The following is a 21,618-nucleotide window of genomic DNA, read 5'->3' as shown; positions in this document are numbered from 1 at the left end:
TGCATCATGAGAAGTTTCAAAAAAGTATCTGCAGGTACTGCAAGAGCAGTGAAGGAAAAGACACATGAGAATGAAGCTGAGGGCAAAAGAGTTGGAAACACAGCAGGCAAGCCAAATAGAAGCAGGAGCTGTAGTGGATACAAAGAGCAGTGTTCATTTATAAATATTTGTTGGTGGAATAATTATATCATTTGATATGTGAGAGAATAAGCATAAAAGTGAAATTGTTAGGGATGCAGAAGGGATGTTATTGCAGAGTAAAAGAGCAAGGGAGTTGGCAATGGAAAGGTTGATAGAAGATTGTAGAAAATTGATATTGTGTACTGAAACCAAGAAAGTTTGTTGTATATTGTAAAACTCCCAATAAATAAATACTAAGCAAGGGAAAAAATGAAAAGGGTGGTAAATAAGAGATGATAGATGGGGTAAAGAAGATGTGGATGACCAATAAGGGTTGAGTAAATGAAGATGACCACAAGCGTAGGAGGAGAGGGGCAGAGGGCAGCAGGGGGAGGTGATCAATTGTATAGGTACATGAGTGGACAAAAGGATTAAGGAGACTGAATGTGTCATAATGCTCATGAGTGCTGGATATATATTGGAAGGGTTAAGAGCTAAAGTATGTCAACAGAGCTTAAGGGACCAGAGATCATAGAACAATTGATTAACAGTGTATCATTGAAAGAGATTGTGTGAGCTTTGCTAGGAAAGGAGTTGCAGCAGTTATGGCTGGTGACAACAGATAAGATGATGAGTGAGTGACAAGACATAGTGGCTGTGTTGAGTCACAAGAGATGTTAGATAGAAGAGGTAGGAGATTATTAAAATGTTTCAGGAAGAAAAATACATGCAAAGATTTGAGAAGTGAGATGATAGTATGGGTGAAAGGAATTTATAATATCACTCTGTAAACATTAGGTAGAGAGAACACCTGGTATGAAGTCAGAAGGAGCAAGAGAGAACGGAATTACTATGGGAAACAGATGACCTTTTGGGTGAGGGGACAGCCAAAAATAAGACTGGAGCCTGGAGTTAAAGGATCAGAAGTGGAATGTCTATAAAACAGCATAGTTTGCTTCAACTTATATTTCTTTTTGACAGTGTTCTCATGATGCTTTATCACTGATTTTTCTTTCAGATGATGAGTTACTTTTGGATAGCCACTTTTTATCCGATTTTGAAGAAATTGAATCAATGAAGGTTTTCCGAAATCCCAGAGGAGTAACCGACCCATTGGTCAATGGTGTCAGTGCTCCCACTCCTGCTACTTATCCGAAGCAACAATCTAAGCTCCGCAAACTCATTTTAGGAAGGAAGAGACCACCACTGGGAAAATTAGATAAACTGCCAGCTAACACACAAAACATCCTCCTTTCTCAGGATATCTTCGGCTTACCAGATGAACGGCCCACCATTTCTGAACAGCGCTCCACCTTTTCTGCTACAGCTACGATGGGCACCTGGGACATTTCCACCCACATGACAAACAGCACAGTGCTTGAACCCACTCACCCAACAACCACTACATTCCTGTCAGGACTTGAAGTTACCTCTTCATATCCTACAATGACTCCAATTGTACCCCAAGTTTCTATCATTCAATCAATCAGCTCAAAAATAACTTACTTACCTAGGGTGCCTCCCACAAATGAAATTTCCACAATAAGCTTTGCCCACATGATGAAACCTCCTCCAATTCCTAGCACAGAAACTTACTCCTCTATACATCCAACTCAAGACACCTTTCTTTCTCAGATTTTTACAGCAGATCATTTCTCATCTCTTGCTAGTACTGCTGTCCCTGCATCACCCTCAAGTCTTACAACTACCCATATGTCTTCTATGTTTTCTACAGAAGAGATCTCTGTTCTCCCTCCTTATTCCTCAGACATCCATGTTCATTCGCAACCCCTTAAACAAGATAGAATGTCAAATTTACATTTTCCAAAATGTCTTGACTGCTTTATGATTCCTAAACAATTAATTGATCCCTCTCTACCTCATACAATGATGGATGTCCCCTCTCAGACCATAAGTGCAAGATCTTACCATACTCATTCTACTGCTGATGTCCCCAGGCCGTCATTGTCTTCTACAGTGGGAAGCCCCTCAGTTGTCCAAGACGAGTTTCTTAGCTCCTCTTTGCCCTTACCACCACTCCTACAAACGTTGATGCCTCAAAAACATTTACACAATCCTCTTCTGCCCCCGATAGCACTTCTGGGTGACACTGGCACAGTTACAGGTGTTTTGGGGCCTTCTTTCTCTCCTACGAAAGTCTTTAGTGCTTGCATTACTTCCACAGACGCTGATGGACATTCCCTACCCCCTCTGATAGGTGTGCCAGCTACCTCCAAAACTCTGGTATTTGATTCATCTCTTTCACCAACAAAGGCATCTTTAATTGTCCTGCAAAGCTCAAGGACCCTGCATGCCACGGAGGAGCCTGATGAGACAATAGGCCCTCCTGTTACTGCTTTGGAAAGGAGTCACAAGCTACTAGTGTTACAGAGAGATAGGAAAATGCAGAGGCAGGAACATTCCTCTGGATAATGTCTTATTATCACTAGCATCATCCTTAATCTCTTGCATTGAGCTTAAGGTCAGCTCCAAGAGGAAACAATGTGGTCTTTGTGTCACATACCCAATTTTGTCTTTCTCTTTTCAAACAATGAAGAGGCTCAACATGTAATGCTCAGCCATTAGGAAGTACTTGCCCTTTCTTACAACATACTACATTTTCAAAAAAATGTTCACCAAGTTAAGTATTGGCCAGTAATCATTAGCAATGTGCCAGAACGTGCCCATTTTTCGAAGAAAGAGAATCTATGTGCAGCCTTAATGCAAGCAAAATGAGCTTGGATTAATCTTACAATGATTACTTGGGTGGCATAAATCCTCTGTCACCAAGGAAACAAAGGAGTGTTGACTAGTATTGGAAACAGATTCATACTTTCCGCTGTTCAGAACTCTGGCCTCCTTTTAGTACAATACTCCTGTATGCAATTCAACCCCCTTGTTTACATTGCTCCATATTCCCGCATTTCACTTCCAACAATGCTGAAGTGTATGAGCTCCACTATTCCATTAGACGGTCCCAGGGTTCAATTCATCCCTTCTCTCTCCAACTTCTATTACTCCACACCTTCTTCTGAATCTTCCACAAATTTGCCACTAACTCTCACTGTCCATCTCTCTCTTTCTAGGTCATCTTTCACTTCTACTTTTACTTTCACACTCTCCTTATTTTATTGTTTCCCGTCTTCTCATGTTCATCTACTTTGTTTTCTCCTCAGCTCCAATATTCCTCCTCTCTTAGAGACACCACTGTGCTCTTCATTTTTGCAGTTGACTTTTTTGTCTTTTCTCCATGCTTCTCTGGTTCATGCCCTATTATAAACATTTATGAAATCTACATTATGCCCTGTCCCCTCTCTGGGCTTTATTACCCCCCTCTCTGTGGTCTCCATTACGTCAGCCTCTTGCTAAGCTCTAAAAGACCCCCATTCTCCAAGGTCCATTATTTCCTACTGCAATCCAGGCTCAATTTCCCCCCCTTCCCCACTAAGTATAATTCCCTTTCTTTCTCTCAGCACTCCGATATTGCCACCTATGTCTAAATTCCACAATGTTTTACTCTTTTCTAGTTTCATTGCCTTCTTCTTCTTTCCTAGCTTTACTACCCTATTGCCCATTTTCTGGATTCACTCATTCACTTAGTCTCCTTAGGTTTCAATATTCCCTTTATCTCTCCAGGTTAGATGATGCTCTTGCTTCACAGAAATATAATACTTCATCACTCCATTCATTTACATTGTTTTACCTAAGTTTCATTCTACGTACCCTCTAATGTAAGGTTTCATTCTGCTGCCAACTGCCTCCAAGTTCCACTGGATTGATACTCTCCAAGTTCCACAAAATTGAACCTCTCTCTTCCATGCGTCAGTGCTTTGACCTGTGATTACCTCCTAACTTCAAGGTAAGTGCTGTCTGGGTTTCCTACATTCTTATATAATGAAGAAACAACTTTGTAATCAGTGGTTTATTCTTGATGACTTTGGGCCCCACTCTGAGTTGTTTATAACCTCAGACGAGCCTGCTAACTGTTTACGCTCCTTAACAGCAGATAAAGACCCAGGGCCCGATTCACAGAACTAACTTAAGACAAAATCCTAAACTTACTACCATTTTGGTATTCACAGAAGGCTCTTACTCATTTTGGTATTCACAGAAGGCACTTACTCATCATAGTAAGTGCCTTCTGAGAATACCAAAATGAGTAAGTGCACTTACTCATTTTGGTATTCACAGAAGGCACTCACTCATCAATGAGTAAGTGCCTTCTCTGAATACCAAAATGGGTAAGTGCCTTCTGTGAATACCAAAATGAGTAAGTGCCTTCTGTGAATACCAAAATTAGTAAATGGTAGTAAGTTTAGGATTTTGTCTTAAGTTAGTTCTGTGAATGAGGGCCCCCAGTAATTCCAGGTTAGCTGGGTTATTCCCCATTCCAAATACTTTATTTCTTATAGCTTCAAATGTTTACTTATGTGAAAGCAAAGTTTTGAATGGAATCTTTTAGGGGTTAATCAGTGGCTTCTTGAATAAGTTCCTGCCTACTCTTGTAATAACACGTTTGCACTGTAGTAATAAATTAATCTATATTTATTAGTACCCTGGTTTGAAATAACCTGTTTTTGGGGCATTTGGGTCACATTTATCTTCAGCAGCCGGGGTGGAGGGGAGGGGGGGGGGAGGAGATTGTGTGTGTGTGTGTATATCAATTTCAATATGTCTTTATTTTGATTAAAAATCATAAAATACATTTACATTTAAAACATAATACTCAATTGCATTTTCATAGATTTTTACAAGTTTATACAATAGAATAACAGTCAAAAAGAAAGAAGTAGATCCACAATGTTAAGGTACCTTAGTTTGTAATAAATAATCAAAACTAATAAAACTTCTGACCATTGTGCCGCAGAGATCAATACCAGTGAATATCATCTTATATATAAAAATAACCAGGTAAGTACACTAAATTCTAATGCAACACAAAACAATGTGTACTATCCCCTCTTTATTATATTCATCTAAAAACTTTGTTTTAGTTTTTCAAAAAACAAACTAACTTGGCCTCATCTTCTTTGCACGTATGGCCCACATTCAACTTAGAAATTTGGCAGCTGCAATCACTATGGGTTCATTAGTGTCAGTTTTTAAAATCCTGAATGCTTAGTTGCCGGAACTAATGCCCAAAATCAAACAAATTGGTTTGAGCCATTTGTGCCTAGGAATTTTATAAGCAGGGCATACAAATAAAATGTGAGCTAAGGATTGATTCTGTGTTAGACAGAAGGGGCATTTGCTATGGTTCAGGGCATGCCATTTACTAACAAGCAAATTAATCAGGGGAGAACCCACTCTAAATTGATGATAGAGTTTCCTATCATTAAAGACAGTAAAAAAATCCCAATAGTTCTCATACTCTATGTCATGTCTATACTCTAAGAATTCCCTTGTTAGTGAGAAAAAGTGCTTCATTTTAACCATGTTCCAGTACAACGCCTTAAATTCCTTCTTTGAAGGGAAAGGATTATCAACAGTATTCTCCCACAGTCTACTCATCCCCATCTCACTCAAAGTATCTTTTACCCGTCTCAGCCAGGGGATTTTACACATACGGTCTACCTACCTGATTTCAAGAAGAGTCTGAGCGTACAGGGACAACTCTGGTGTAACCCAGAGTCCTCAATTGAATAACAACCCAAATCTAAAAAGAGGGGCAATAAAGGTGTTGATTGAGGAAGACCAGTTATGGCCCTCAGGAATTTGTTTTGGGCTATAACCAGGGGAACTAAGTTGTCAAATCCCCATAATTCTGCCCCATATAAAACCGAGGCACTAATTTTAGAGTTAAATATTTTTAGGACGGGTGCAACAGGCTTGGTGTAGGAAAGACGCTGTTCCTTCAATAGGGCACCGGACAGTTGGGCATGTTTAAGGACCAATAGATCAATATGGGGCTTCCAATTAAGTTTTCAACCTAATGTAATCCCCAAATATGTAAATACGTGAGTCTGCTCAAAGGTAACTTCATTCATAGCAACTCTGCCTTTTATAACCTTGTGTTTGTGTAGAACCATACATTTTATTTTCTCCACATTAACTACAAGGGCGTGGTCCCGACAAAACTCCTCAAATCTAACAATAGCTGACTGGAGTCCTTTTTGTGTCTTGGAGATTTTCAAAGTATCATTCGCAAACATGAGCAAATGAATCTTCATGCCTGCTAGGGTAGGAGCATCAGTGGGATGATTCTGGAAGTATAGCACTACCCTATTGATGAATAAAGAGAAGAGGGTTGGTGCTAGAATGCACCCCTGTCAAACCCCCTTTGCAATGGGAAACCTATCGGTGACACTCCCCTGCAGGCCCCAACGTACCTGTGCATAATTAGAGTCATGTAATGTGACTAAAATGGCCAATAATTCGAATGGCATGCCCTGTTCCGCAAATGCTCTCCACATCTTGGTGCGTGGGACAAGATCGAAAGCCGACTTAAGATCAATAAAAGTCGCATAAATGGTACCCCCTCCTATAATTACCACTCGCCAGTAAATTAAAATAAACCTAAAAACCTGGTCAATAGTACTGGTATGTGATCGAAACCCCGCCTGCAATGGAGACAAAATTTCAAATTCATCTTTCCAGGCCTGAATTTGACTTAATACCAGCCTAGCTGTGACTTTTTGAATACAATCAATGAGGCTTATAGGCCTGTAGTTGCCAGGGTTGGAGCGGTCCCCTTTCTTAAAAATTGGGAGAATTTCCGCTCCTGACCATGTGTCGGGCATGGGGGCACCACTGGCAATGGCATTTGCAAGTAGCTGGATATATGTTACCCAGTTCGATTTGTCGTGCAGAAACAGGTCAGCTGGAATACAATCCAACCCAGGTGCCCTACCTCTCGGAACCGACTTTAACGCTATTTCCACCTCTTGCTTTGTAAAATGCAGAGAGGAATTAAAGAGGGGCATTTTAAACTGTTCTAAGTCATGTTCCGCAACGGCGAACTGGGCCTTATAGTGTGATACCCACATCTCGGGGGCTACATAGTTAACTGGAGCTTGGCTCAAATTGCCTCTGCCCCATTTCACAAGATGCCAAAAAATAAACATGCTTCTCCCTTTGCTGGCCTTGAACAACTCATCCCAATGTTGCTCATCCCTTTCCCTTCTAGCTTGCTGTTGGACTAACTTATACCCAGCCCTTGCCCTTTTGATGTCTCCCATGTTCTTTAATCTAATTGCCCTTGCGAGGGTTCTTTAAGCCTCTCTACAGGATTTCCTGTACCATGCGGCTACTTAGGGCCAGAATTTTTCTGAAAGTTTTTAACCTTTGTAATAAAACAGCCTTTAAGCTCATTAAACAATTCATTGTGGACCTGTAAAACCATTAAATTAACTTCCTCTTGTGTAACACAATTTTGAATGGTACTTATTGCACGTGCCACCAGCTCCCTCATCTGCTCCAAGTGTCCTTTTTTATTAATAACTTTAGTCCATTTGACTCTCCTTGTATCATTAGTAAGCTGCACTTCTACAAAGGCGCTCTCAGATGCCTGACAATCAACAACAGGAGATCCTTTGAGCTGCATAGATAGTCCTAGGGGGTTATGATCACTTTCGGTCCGCTCCTGAACTACCATATCTATTAGGGAGGGCCAGAATTCTTTATTGAGAAAAATGAAGTCTATACGACTGCTTCTCAACCCATTATTGTAAGTATGCGAGCCCTGCCTATCGGAAACGGTCCTCCCGTTAACAGCCCTAACCCCCCCGTTCCAAACACAATACTATATATATATATAAAGCATTCCGTCCATTTAAAACAGGCTTTACGCTTTTCTGATTTATCGTCCTTGTTCACAAGCAAAACACCAAGGAAAAACAGCAAACATTGTGTAGAATACCAGCAATTTATTAAGTGAGTCCAGCCCCAGTGGGCGTGTGCTCCCGCCCCAATGGGCTTACGCTGCAATGCATTCTGGTATTAGCAGTCTCTACACAACAATAAGATCCCCAAGTGGGTGTTGCAGTGTTCCTCTGTATCATGAAATTAAAAAATCCCAAGTGGGTTGATGAAAGCTGGAAATGCAGAATATGCTGCCAATACTTAGTCTCTCACTTTGAGCATTAACGTTCTTTAGTCAGTGCCAAGTCCTCAAGACGCCGAAGATCCGCAGTTAAGCGGCGGTTCGTCCTCGCGGCTGAGTGTAGCCGCTCACATCCTACAACAAAAGGTTACCCTAAATGAGGACGCCCACCCGGAACAGACGTCTCCAGGTGAGGACTGTAGCAAAGTCAGCATTCCGCTTTCCGTCCATTTAAAACAGGCTTTACGCTTTTCTGATTTATCGTCCTTGTTCACAAGCAAAACACCAAGGAAAAACAGCAAACATTGTGTAGAACACCAGCAATTTATTAAGTGAGTCCAGCCCCAGTGGGCGTGTGCTCCCGCCCCAATGGGCTTACGCTGCAATGTATTCTGGTATTAGCAGTCTCTACACAACAATAAGATCTCCAAGTGGGTGTTACAGTGTTCCTCTGTATCATGAAATTAAAAAATTCAAAGTGGGTTGAGGACAGCTGGAAATGCTAAAAATACTTAGTCTCTCACTTTGAGCATTTCCGTTCTTTAGTCAGCGCCAAGTCCTCAAGTCGCCAAAGAGCCACAGTTAAGCGGCGGTTCGTCCTCGTGGCTTGACACAGACGCTCACATCCAACAACCAAAGATTACCCTAAATGAGGACGCTCACTCAGAAAAGACCTCTTCAGGTGATGACTGTAGCAAAGTCCACATTCCGCTTTCCATCCATTTAAAACAGGTTTTACGTGTTTCGGATTTATCTTCCTTGTTCACAAGCCAAACACCAAGGAAAAACAGCAAACATTGTGTAGAACACCTGCAATTTATTAAGTGAGTTCAGCCCCAGTGGGTGTGTGCTCCCGCCCCAATAGGCGTATGCTGCAATGCATTCTGGTATTAGCAGTCTCTAAGGTCTTTTCTTGGGTGGGCATCCTCATTTAGGGTAACCTTTTGTTGTTGGATATATATGTGTGTTTCTGTGTGGGTGTTTGTATGTATGTATGTATGCATGTATGTATATACCATAACCTGCAATTTAGTACATGCATTGTGACCACAAGATATATAAAACAAATTGCTAGAATAATAGTTACTAGAAATGTGAAAACAATAAACAGTTCTACCATATTGTAGGAATATGTTTCCCCAATCAATCCCACACCCTACTCTTACTCATTACTCTGAGCATGAAGTAAACTAATGGTGCGTAATGGAAAAATATTTGGACTGTTGCCTACAATACCTGAATACAGCCTTCCTCTTTTTTTATCAGACTCTCAACTGGAAAAGGTGGAGGATGGAATGCAGCTGTTCTCTTAATGAAAACGTGCTCTGGCCACGTAGCTTAGCTGAACTCAGCTCTGTTCCATGCGTCCAACCTCAGTCTAAGAGGGACAGAAACCAGCAGTATGGAATCTGACCTCTTCTGCATACTTCTGGAGTGAAGGCCTCTCTACCCAAGAGGTCACGTCTCAGTGTTTGTATAATAAAATGACGACTGATTAGTCTAGCTGATTATGAGTGAAAAACAAGGCGGGAACATGGTGAAAAAGTCCAGCCAGAACCAGTGGTCATAATATGCGCCACCTCTGTGCACATATCATATCTTCCTATCTTGGCGTCTGCACCAGGTGACCCTGAGAAATAGATATTTAGGGTATCTTGGCCAGACTAATGTCTACTGTTCTACTGATAATCAAGCGAGTGCGGGTTGTTGTGCAAACCGAAGGTGCTTGCGTGTCGTGAAATACGCAGTCAGTTTGTTTAAGGCTGACAATGGACAATAACTCAGTCAGGCTAACGTTATGTGTATTTAGAAATGGAGTCAGGCTCAGGAATCAGTATCAATACAGGAATACTACATCTATGGTTATCGGTTTGTAAGTGGCACCCAAGGGTATGTTCTATTGATGTGGTGATACATTACTGGTGTCTCGCAGGAATTAATACTTATCAATAGGTACCATGAAATTATTGCTATATGATGAGGTATTTTTAAATAGAAATACTATTTTTGGAGTCACCTAATGTTTTGTCTGCAAATACTTTCTTTAATAATTATAAATGAGGCCCATTTCCTTCCATTTGGCTAATTTGACTTCATACGTCTGATATTTTTTCAATGCTTTTCTACTAATTTTCTGCAGAAGTCTGTGTCATTTAGTTGTTTGAGAGCTTCGAAGGTGTCATCATTTTTAGTCATGATTATAGCATTTCCACCTTTATAAGCCAGTTTAATTTTAATAGTTGCGTCATTTTGTGGTGTTTCAAGCACGCACACTCTTCTTTCTTCAAATTGTCCTGCCTATGTGATCATTTCATTGTGTTGAATTCTACAACTATCAAGTCATGAAAGATTTTGTTGTCTGGAGGAAGTGTGGGACCGTATTCTGATTTCACATTTATACCACTAGATCCTGCTCCCTTTTGAGTGATATTAAGATCCCCCAACAGTGTCTTTGAACTTTGTGTTTCTATATTAATTTCTACAGTCTCCTGCAACTCATGCAGTGTTTGTAATGTTTCCGGATTTTCCATGAGACAACGATGAATTCTTTGCGGACTATCTACTAGAACACTGAATATTCCTTCCATCTCCTTTCTCTGCAAACACCTTAGTTAGATTGAGGTTTTCGGTAGGTTCTGTCCTTTCAATAATATATTCTCATCTGCTTCACTTAACTGATCCGAGATATTCACAACATTTAGGGGCACATTGATTAAAAATTCACGCAGCGCAGCAAGTTACCTTGTTGCACTGCATTGTGTGATAGGGAAAGTGTGGGAATGGGGAGTATTTAACATTATACGGCTCATTCCAGTATTTTTCCTGTGCTGGTGCACAATGTGCTGACTAGCGCCAACACAGACACCCTTGCACCATGGTGCAAGGGTGCCTGCGTTGTAAGCAAGATTGTTTTTGTACAGGAAGAGACACCTTCCTGCACAAAAAGAATCCTTTGAAGCATTTCCCTCTTTCTATGTGTGGTGCAGAATTCACTGCATTGTGACTCATTCCCAGGTCTACCAGTAATGGTAAATGTGTGAATGTGCCAGAAACGTGGGTGATATGTGGGAACAACCACACTCCACCAATGGAATGCCTCCCTGGGGCAGAGTAACGCAAGGCAGTGATTTACGCTGTGCTGCATTGCGTTACTGTAGATTTATGAAACCAAGCAGGGCCACGTAAGGTTGCCTTGCATGTCCTGATAAATTTAACTTAAGAGTTGTGTTGCTCTTGTGACCCCTTGTGTGGCCCAAGGGCCCTTTGATAAATTTGACTCTCATTGTAATGGATTTGTGTTTCTAATAGATCTCCTTGCATATGGCTCTTTTGATCATCGTGTTGCCTTCTCCTCTTTATCCCCTCCTTGTGTTTTTTGATCCTCATCTTCTTCTTCTTCCTGATCCTCTTGTAATTTCCTTAGATTTTTCCTGATTCTGTTGAAGGATCAATAACATTTTGTCTAAAAAAGACAACCTAGTTTCTATTCCATGTCTCTGTTTTGACATGTCCTCCCCATCACTTGAGTCTGATTCTGAAGTTGTTGAATCTGTGGTCTTCATTTCCAGAGTTACCGATACCTGGACCATTTGGTACTAGTGTTTCTTGTTGGGTGTGTTAATCTTCTGGAGTTCTAACCTTTTGGTTTTTCAGCATGAGCACTCCATCTAACAGCACAACAAATATGACCATCAGCACCATGAACACCACTTCTGCTACTATTATAAACACGACCACCAAATGCTATCCTAATTATCATCATACTCAACTCACTACCACATGTATGTGCAATCAACATTGAATGTAAATACCATCACCCTCATACTTTGACACTATCAGCATCATAGACCTGCATGACCACCATTATATGTTCAGTCTCTCAACATCAAGCATCAAAACAACCACCATCATTTAGCCATACACCCAGAATCATAAACTAACACATCCCCCATCATATAGTCACACAACCAACATCAGACTGCAACTTACCTGCAACAGTAATCTAACACACTCCTTTAGGATGGTAGTGTTGCCTGCTTGGCACTCAGGTGTGTTACCCTGCCCTATGTGCCTGACTGAGTGCATACCTGATATCCTGACTTTTTATTTTTACCTTGCCATCACAGTAAGTGTATGCGCAGAGGCCTAGGCCTATCCCTGACTATGAGAAGTCCTGGAGCTGTCCTGTGCCCTGGAGGGACCATCATACGTATCCTCATTGATGACAGTAGACACATGACAATCCACTTTGACCAGTTGGACAGTGGACCATGTCACTGGCTTAGAACACAGAGCAGTGGTTGCAGCATACCATGACTTGAAGAATCAATAGTATACCCATACCTTTTTACTGGGTCACTTGGTTTAAGGACTCCTGGCACACCTGTATAAACCTGCACTTGTATGAGCTGGCACGGACCTTTCTGCTGACCTTCCAAATGCATGTTAAACATGGATGTATGTGTAGCCAGTGCATCACATGCATGTTGTGTGAATGTGCCAGAGTGTGGAAGCTAGTAGGATGCATTTCAGTTACTCCTGGCCGAGCCTTGCCTAGCTCAGGATGGAGGGTGAGGTATGTGCTCCCATACAGTGGAAGTGTACTGTAGCAGGAGAGAGAAGAAAGGGACAGTTGTAGGAAAGTGGGTTTCTGTTGCAGTAACTCCCCTACTTTTTGCCAGATTTCTGATGCACTTTGACTTGATGTGCCCTGGGTACCTGCCAATGAGGTCCGCAGGGCCTGTGTTCTTTCCCAAAACTGTACCTTTTCACCCCCCATTGGCACATCTCTGGCCTCATGTAAGTCCCTTTTAAAAGGTACTATGGGTACCAAGGGCACTGTGACCAGGGAAGGCCTCTAAGGGCTGCTGCACATATTGTGCCACCCTTGGAGGTCCTGTACCCTAACACACACACCGCCATTGCAGGCTGGGTGTTATGGTGCAGAGAAAAGTGAAGAGTCGACATAGTACACATACATGTGTGCCATGCCTACAACCCACTGCCTATGGTACAGGTAAAACACCCCTCTAGCTGGGTGCACTATACCATTGGTGAGGGTACATTTACATGAGTACTGTAGCCCTACAGTGTCGAAGCCCATTCTTACACATTTTTAAGTGCAGTAAGGCCATAAAGAGTATATGGTCTGGGAGTTTGTCATCACAAACTCCACAGCACCATACTGGCTTTACTGGACGCTGGGAAATTTGGTAGCAAACCTCTCAGCATAATAAGCCCACACTGATGCTAGTGTGGGATCTATTATACAATGCACTCAGATGGCATCTTAGAGATGCCCCCTGAAAAACAACCAGCCTCTGGTGGGATCCCTGACTGGTAAAAACCCACCAGCCACCACAAGACAAGTTTATGGATGCCTGGGGAGGGAGCCTTCTCTCCCAGAAACAAAGTCTTTCCTGGGCGGAGGTGTTCACACCTTCCACAGATCAGGAAGAGCCATCTGTGGCAGGGGAAGTTCAAAGGCCTTGCCACCTTTGCAACACGGCCTACAGCCTCTCCTGCTATCAGGAGCAGACACCCTTCCTGTCTCACCCCATTTTCTGCGGGAAGACATACAGAAACAAGCATTGAAAATGCAATAGGTCTCGCCTTTGATTAAGTTAAAGCCATTTGCTTTGCTGAGGTTATTGTATAGCAAAGCAAATGGCTTTATCTTAATGAAAGGTGAGACCTAATGTTAGTCAGTGTCAGTCAGTGTCAGTCAGTGTCAGTCAGTCAGTTTCAGTCAGTCAGTTTCAGTCAGTGTCAGTCAGTCAGTCATTGTCAGTCAGTCAATGTCAGTCAGTCAGTGTCAGTCAGTTAGTGTCAGTCAGTCAGTGTCAGCTAGTCAGTGTCAGTCATTTAGTGTCAGTCAGTGTCAGTCAGTCAGTGTCAGTCAGTCAGTGTCAGTAAGTCAGTGTCAGTCAGTCAGTGTCAGCAAGTCAGTGTCAGCCGGTCAGTGTCAGTCAGTCAGTGTCAGTCAGTCAGTCAATGTTAGTCAGTGTCAGTCAGTCAATGTTAGTCAATGTCAGTCAGTCAGTGTCAGTCAGTGTCAGTCAGTGTCAGTCAGTCAGTGTCAGTCAGTGGCAGTCAGTGTCAGCCAGTCAGTGTCAGTCAATGTTAGTCAGTCAGTCAGTCAGTGTCAGTCAGTAAGTGTCAGTCAGTCAGTCAGTCAGTGTCAGTCAGTCAGTCAGTATCATTAAGTCAGTGTCAGAAAGTCAGTGTCAGTAAGTCAATGTCAGTCAGTCAGTGCCAGTCAGTCAGTGTCAGTCAGTCAGTGTCAGTCAGTTTCAGTCAGTCAGTGTCAGTCCGTCAGTGTCAGTCAGTGTCAGTAAGTCAGTGTCAGTCAGTCAGTGTCAGTCAGTGTCAGTGTCAGTCAGTCAGTGTCAGTCAGTGTCAGTGTCAGTGTCAGTCAGTCAGTGTCAGTGTCAGTCAATCAGTGTCAGTGTCAGTCAATCAGTGTCAGTCAGTGTCAGTCAGTCAGTGTCAGTCAGTGTCAGTCAGTGTCAGTCAGTCAGTCATTGTCAGTCAGTGTCAGTCAGTCAGTGTCAGTCAGTCAGTGTCAGTCAGTCAATGTTAGTCAGTGTCAGTCAGTCAATGTTAGTCAATGTCAGTCAGTCATTATCAGTCAGTCATTATCAGTCAGTCAATGTCAGTCAGTCAATGTCAGTCAGTCAGTCAGTCTCAGTCAGTCAGTTTCAGTCAGTCTCAGTCAGTCAGTCAGTGTCAGTCAGTTAGTGTCAGTCAGTGTCAGTCAGTGAGTGTCAGTCAGTGAGTGTCAGTCAATGTCAGTCAGTGAGTGTCAGTCAGTGAGTGTCAGTCAGTCAGTGTCAGTCAGTGTCTGTCAGTCAGTGTCCATCATTGTCAGTCAGTCAATGTCAGTCAGTCAGTGTCAGTCAGTTAGTGTCAGTCAGTCAGTGTCAGCCAGTCAGTGTCAGTCATTTAGTGTCAGTCAGTGTCAGTCAGTCAGTGTCAGTCAGTCAGTGTCAGTAAGTCAGTGTCAGTCAGTCAGTGTCAGCAAGTCAGTGTCAGCCGGTCAGTGTCAGTCAGTCAGTGTTAGTCAGTCAGTGTCAGTCAGTGTCAGTGTCAGTCAGTCAGTGTCAGTGTCAGTCAGTCATTGTCAGTCAGTCATTGTCAGTCAGTGTCAGTCAGTCAGTGTCAATCAGTCAGTGTCAGTCAGTGTCAATCAGTGTCAGCCAGTCAGTGTCAGTCAGTCAGTGTCAGTCAGTCAGTCAATGTTAGTCAGTGTCAGTCAGTCAATGTTAGTCAATGTCAGTCAGTCAGTGTCAGTCAGTGTCAGTCAGTGTCAGTCAGTCAGTGTCAGTCAGTGTCAGTCAGTGTCAGCCAGTCAGTGTCAGTCAATGTCAGTCAGTCAGTCAGTCAGTGTCAGTCAGTAAGTGTCAGTCAGTCAGTCAGTCAGTGTCAGTCAGTCAGTCAGTATCATTAAGTCAGTGTCAGAAAGTCAGTGTCAGTAAGTCAATGTCAGTCAGTCAGTGTCAGTCAGTCAGTGTCAGTCAGTCAGTGTCAGTCAGTTTCAGTCAGTCAGTGTCAGTCCGTCAGTGTCAGTAAGTCAGTGTCAGTCAGTCAGTGTCAGTCAGTCAGTGTCAGTCAGTGTCAGTGTCAGTCAGTCAGTGTCAGTGTCAGTCAATCAGTGTCAGTGTCAGTCAATCAGTGTCAGTCAGTGTCAGTCAGTCAGTGTCAGTCAGTGTCAGTCAGTCATTGTCAGTCAGTCATTGTCAGTCAGTGTCAGTCAGTCAGTGTCAGTCAGTCAGTGTCAGTCAGTCAGTGTCAGTCAGTCAATGTTAGTCAGTGTCAGTCAGTCAATGTTAGTCAATGTCAGTCAGTCATTATCAGTCAGTCATTATCAGTCAGTCAATGTCAGTCAGTCAATGTCAGTCAGTCAGTCAGTCTCAGTCAGTCAGTTTCAGTCAGTCTCAGTCAGTCAGTCAGTGTCAGTCAGTTAGTGTCAGTCAGTGTCAGTCAGTGAGTGTCAGTCAGTGAGTGTCAGTCAATGTCAGTCTGTGAGTGTCAGTCAGTGAGTGTCAGTCAGTCAGTGTCAGTCAGTGTCTGTCAGTCAGTGTCCGTCAGTATCAGTCAGTCAGTGTCAGTCAGTCAGTGTCAGTGTCAGTCAGTCAGTGTCAGTGTCAGTCAGTCAGTCAGTGTCAGTCAGTGTCAGTCAGTGTCAGTCAGTGTCAGTCAGTCAGTCAGTGTCAGTCAGTCAGTGTCAGTCAGCTGACCTGGTTCTCTCCCTCTAAAGCAGCTCTGCTGACCTGGTTCTCTCCCTCTAAAGCAGCTCTGCTGACCTGGTTTCTCTGGCTCTACAGCACCTCGGCTGACCTGGTTCTCTGGCTCTAGAGCAGCTCTGCTGACCTGGTTCTTGGGCTCTAGAGCAGCTCTGCTGACCTGGTTCTCTGGCTCTACAGCAGCTCGGCTGACCTGGTCCTCTGGCTCTAGAGCAGCTCTGCTGACCTGGTTCTCTCCTTCTAAAGCATCTCTGCTGACCTGGTTTATTTGACTCTACAGCAGCTCTGCTGACCTGGTTCTCTGGCTTTAAAGCAGCTCTGCTGACCTGGTTCTCTTGCTCTAAAGCAGTTCTGCTGACCTGACCTGGTTCTCCGGCTCTAGAGCAGCTGTGCTGACCTGGTTCTTAGGCTCTAGAGCAGCTCTGCTGACCTGGTTCTCTCCCTCTAAAGCAGCTCTGCTAACCTGGTTTCTCTGGCTCTAGAGCAGCTCTGCTGACCTGGTTCTCTGGCTCTAATGCAGCTCTGCTGACCTGGTTCTTAGGCTCTAGAGCAGCTCTGCTGACCTGGTTCTCTGGCTCTAAAGCAGCTCTGCGGACCTGGTTCTCTGGCTCTAGAGCAGCTGTGCTGACCTGGTTCTTAGGCTCTAGAACAGTTCTGCTGACCTGGTGCTCTCCCTCTAAGGCAGCTCTGCTGACCTGGTTTCTCTGGCTCTACAGCAGCTCTGCTGACCTGGTTCTCTGGCTCAAAAGCAGCTCTGCTGACCTGGTTCTCTGGCTTTAGAGTAGCTCTGCTGACCTGGTTTTTAGGCTCTGGAGCAGCTCTGCTGACCTGGTTCTCTCCCTCTAAAGCAGCTCTGCTGACCTGGTTTCTCTGGCTCTACAGCAGCTCTGCTGACCTGGTTGTCTGGCTCTAGAGCAGCTCTGCTGACCTGGTTCTTAGGCTCTAGAGCAGCTCTGCTGACCTGGTTCTCTGGCTCTAAAGCAGCTCTGCTGACCTGGTTCTCTCCCTCTAATGCAGCTCTGCTGACCTGGTTTCTCTGGCTCTACAGCAGCTCGGCTGACCTGGTTCTCTGGCTCTAGAGGAGCTCTGCTGACCTGGTTCTTAGGCTCTAGAGCAGCTCTGCTGACCTGGTTCTCTGGCTCTAAAGCAGCTCTGCTGACCGGGTTCTCTCCCTCTCAAGCAGCTCTGCTGACCTGGTTTCTCTGGCTCTACAGCAGCTTTGCTGACCTGGTTCTCTGCCTCTTGATGCACAGCGAGTGTGTGTACATCAGGGGGTCTCATCTCCTCCAATCGTTAAATACAGCACTGAGCTGCTGCCCGACAGAGTGTCACGATAATGTACACAAAGGCCGAGTACCCTCCAGGTGCCTCTGTTCATGCAGCCCTGCTTCCTGCGGCCCTGCTTCCGTGTGCACAGCACTAGGGCACAAGCGCGGAGTCACAACAGATGCACATGCGGGGTGCACAAAAGGCACTTGTGTTCATTCTGTGGTGTGTCTGCATCACCTCTAAGCGGTGAGTGTCCCACTGGGGCTCATTGCATCCTTGCCGTGCAAGATCTAAGATGACGCTGCACTCCCTGTGTGACGAGAGCCCACATTTCTTCCAAGGCCTAGCTAACTACCCCAAAGACCACTGGGTTCCTGTCCGCAAACCAGAACATGTATTACAAATATACATTGTATCCTTAACTAGGACCATTCAAACATACCTCTGTAGTCCAACCCCGCCTCACACGAAATATATTCGTCAGCTCATCATAATGCACAAATGAATGCATGGATAGATTGCTTTAAAAAGCTAAACACCAGAGAGATAAGGTGCGTTGATGATGCAGCGGAATTCCACATTTTGCGAGGGTGGGGGGCTGAAGTAGGAGAGGCTGTCAGCGGCCATTACAAGCGTGTGGACGGTGATGCAAATGAGAAAAAAATAGTGCTTCGAGTCCTTTAAAGGAAAGAGTGTAAATTGGCCCGTAAACGATCCAATCCCAGTGGGCGTGCCTAAAAGGAGACAGGGTGGCAACAAGTAATGATTGGCATGCCTTCAGTGCAATCATTGCACTGCCTTTGGCATAATTCGTGACGCCAAACGACGCGCACAAATGAAAGCTGAAGGCAGAGCTGGGACGAGGCTTCAGGAATCATATCGATTCCAAGAAGTCTCGTATGACGAGGGCAGCGCATGCACTGCTGACCTCAGGCCGAGACCTAAAAATTAGAACAGCCCAGAAGGTGTTCCCACCACTGCCAATCCCACCACTCAGGTGGGGGAGGCGAGGTGAAGTCCACTCTTCATTGCCTGCCATCTTACAGATGGCAGGCACTCTCCAATCACGATTAGGGATTGTGCCCACTTCCCCACTAAGGGTGTAGTCACTCTAAGGTCAGTAGACTATTGGCTACTAACCTGAGACACCTAAAACATCCCCTAAATACTTCATTTAGAGGGTAGCCCTGAACCCAGAGGGCAGATTCCGGCAAACTATGAAGAAGATGGATGAAAGAAGAGGCCCAGCAGAGGAGCTGCAGAGAAGAACTGACTTTGCCCCAGCCCTACCGGCCCGTCTGCAGTTTGCAGAGATCCTGAGCCAAAATTCACCTTGTCCTGCAGCCAGTGACCTCCAGAACCCTTGGGAGGACTGACTGCCTTCAATAAAGACCGGATCTCCTGTGAACAGCAGCTCTGATAAAAAGAATCTCCAAAGAAAGACTTTGAGCCAGCTGAAGACAAAGAAACCCGATGCTTGGACACTACAGCCCGAGTCCGAGTTGCTCACCGGTCCCAGAGAGGTCCCCAGCACCCCAGAGTCCGAGTCCACCATAGGTTGACCCCTCCACAACTGCCCAACATCACCTGCAGCCTCTGCATGGAGACCCCCTCAACTGGGAGAGGCCAGGTAAGGTGAAATATGACCTCAAAAGGCACATCTGCATCCAGCCGCACTGCGCCCTGGAGAAGAGGACCTGAGGTGCACCTACGTCCCTGAGCCCTCCAACATACCTGCCCAGCTGTTGGTTCCTCCCGGAAGACTTTCTGGACGGAGCCTGCAGCCAAAATCCAAAACGGGCAATTTCCATTCAAAACAACAGGGCACCCGAAGCAAAACCAGCACTCTGCACGTGGTCGCCCCTGTGCCACTGTGGGTTGACCTTGTGTGCTAACTCGGTTCCCCCTTTGCTCTGAGCTTAACCCTAGGAGCTTTGCTCCCTCAATCCCGTGGCTTGCCCGAGAGCAGCCACCAACCAACAGCCCCCGAGCCCCATAAGATAGCATTGGGACTCAGCACTCTGCACCCAGCGACCCTAGTGCAGCTAAGGGTGCTTTTTGAATGTATTCTTGACCTTGGGGGAACCCTTGTTCTAACCCCAAAAACTTCGAAGTGTTGAGGGTGTTTGTATGAAAGCATAAGAAACAGTGTTTTTATGAAAACTGTTTGACTTACCTTCTATCTAGGAAATGTCCCAGTGTGATATCTAGGCATATCACAATGAGGAGAAAAAGTAATCAAAATGAATCCAAAAGTAATTTCAACTGTTTTAAAATATTTTACAAACCTGTAACAAAAGTCATTCTCATCCAGCTTGCTTGCTGATCAATCTGTCTTGGAAAGTACAATTCTATTTATCTGTACCAAGCCCTGCTTGGTTCTAAAAATAAAATACCACTAAAGAAATATTTTTACTACAAACATTTGGTCTCAGTTTGGTCTTTGAGTGTGTGACATCATTTCTTGCCTGAGTGTGTACAATGAATGCTAACACTACCCTCTGATAAAGCCTTACTGCTCGCCAACACTACCACTAATGGAGAGTAAGGTATTATCTACTTTCACCCCTGTAAGCCTCTGGGGATCCACTGGACTCTGTGTACGCTATACCTTACTTTGGTATAGTATATACAGAGCCAGCGTCCTACAACAGTGGAGCGAGCGGAGTGTAGAAAGGGCACCTCTAGATATTCTGCTAGGCCTTTTAGTTAGTAAGGAACTGCTGAGTAATCTCCCTAATCACTGTAATTTGATGAGTGGTAGGGGTGAGGAATGGGCCTGCAGACTGTTGTGAAAGGTGAAGAAGTGACTAGGTTAAGTCTGTCCTCTTGTCTTTCACTGATTACTCCTTCAGTTGGGCTGGTGACAGCGGGGATCTGTTTTGGATGCTCCAGGGTGGAGTTAGACCCGGTGCTTTCCGATGTGTTAAACTCACTCCACAAAGACTTTCCCGAGAACACCCTGGGAGGGACACTTAAAGGAAGAACCCCTTCAATCCAGTGCTACAGTTTGAGGAAGTGGATTCACATCATGCCTGGAAGTTGTGTAAAAAAAGTGGAACCCAAAACACCCCATTCTATTCCAGTTCCAAGATCTCTATGGCCAAGGAAAGGAGTGCTCTGCAAAGTACTCAGAGGGCCCCTGTGCAGCAAGGACTATATTTGCTAACGGCCAGTCTCCAAGAGGTGAGGGGACATCACCTGAAGTTCGGATTCCTGCTAGAGGAGCTGTGTGTTGGTCCTGAAGTGCCTAGAAGTCTGCCTGTTGAGAGAGGATAGGAGCCTACCTTGTTCTGCAGGACGAGAGGCTGTCCAGGAAAATGAGAGATGCAGCATGGCCCCAGTGGCTCTGGGATTTCCTGGACAAAGCTGACTGAAGTGAAATATGAGGACTCTGGTGCCTATTGGCTACCTGACTCAATCCAGTTCCTGGTGGGAACTGCAATACTGCAATTGCTTGATTGTTGATGGACCAGACTGAACTACAACTGCCAAATTGCTGAAAGCTTGAGCAAGGCTGCAACTGTGGATCTGCGAAGACCCAAGCAGGGTTGCAACTGCTTAGTTAGTGATGGCCCTGCATCTACCTACAGTCTGATTAAGACTACACCACTTCAGAACTCCTGATTTCCGAGCTACGGGCTGCATATTCCCATGTTGCAGAAGGGACCACAACCATAGAGGCAGCCGTAGCTGGGCCCTTGAGCACCCTTATGGGACCCGGGACAGCAATGGTTAGTAAATAACTGGGAAATGTGCTGCTGAATGCGTCCAGTGCCTGGCCCGATAAACTACAACAGAAACCTGCTTGTTCTCCGTGGCTTTCCTCAAGTGTGCAGGAGAAACCTCTTGGATGTAAGGCAGCAGCAGAACGAATTAATGAAGAAACTAAGACAAACAGACTGAGCACATTTGGTGAACTGTGGGTCACTGAGATTGCAC

The 21,618-nt window shown here is 44.6% G+C and overlaps 1 protein-coding gene across 1 annotated transcript in view; it reads left to right on the top strand.

Moving 5' to 3' along the window:
• Positions 1-21,618, top strand: part of VWCE (von Willebrand factor C and EGF domains) — a 463,775-nt gene that overhangs the window by 381,926 nt on the left and 60,231 nt on the right. Inside the window, exon 26 of the mRNA XM_085648045.1 lies at positions 1,139-3,979. Within this exon, the coding sequence (XP_085504171.1) occupies positions 1,139-2,553 (1,415 nt within the window). The 3' untranslated portion in view covers positions 2,554-3,979. The remainder of the gene's footprint in view (positions 1-1,138; positions 3,980-21,618) is intronic.

This window comes from Triturus cristatus, chromosome 3_2 (genome assembly GCF_964204655.1).
Source record: "Triturus cristatus chromosome 3_2, aTriCri1.1, whole genome shotgun sequence".
Lineage (NCBI taxonomy): Eukaryota > Metazoa > Chordata > Amphibia > Caudata > Salamandridae > Triturus > Triturus cristatus.
The sequence above is the reverse complement of the archived record's forward strand: the minus strand, read 5'-3'. Positions and strand labels throughout refer to the sequence as shown.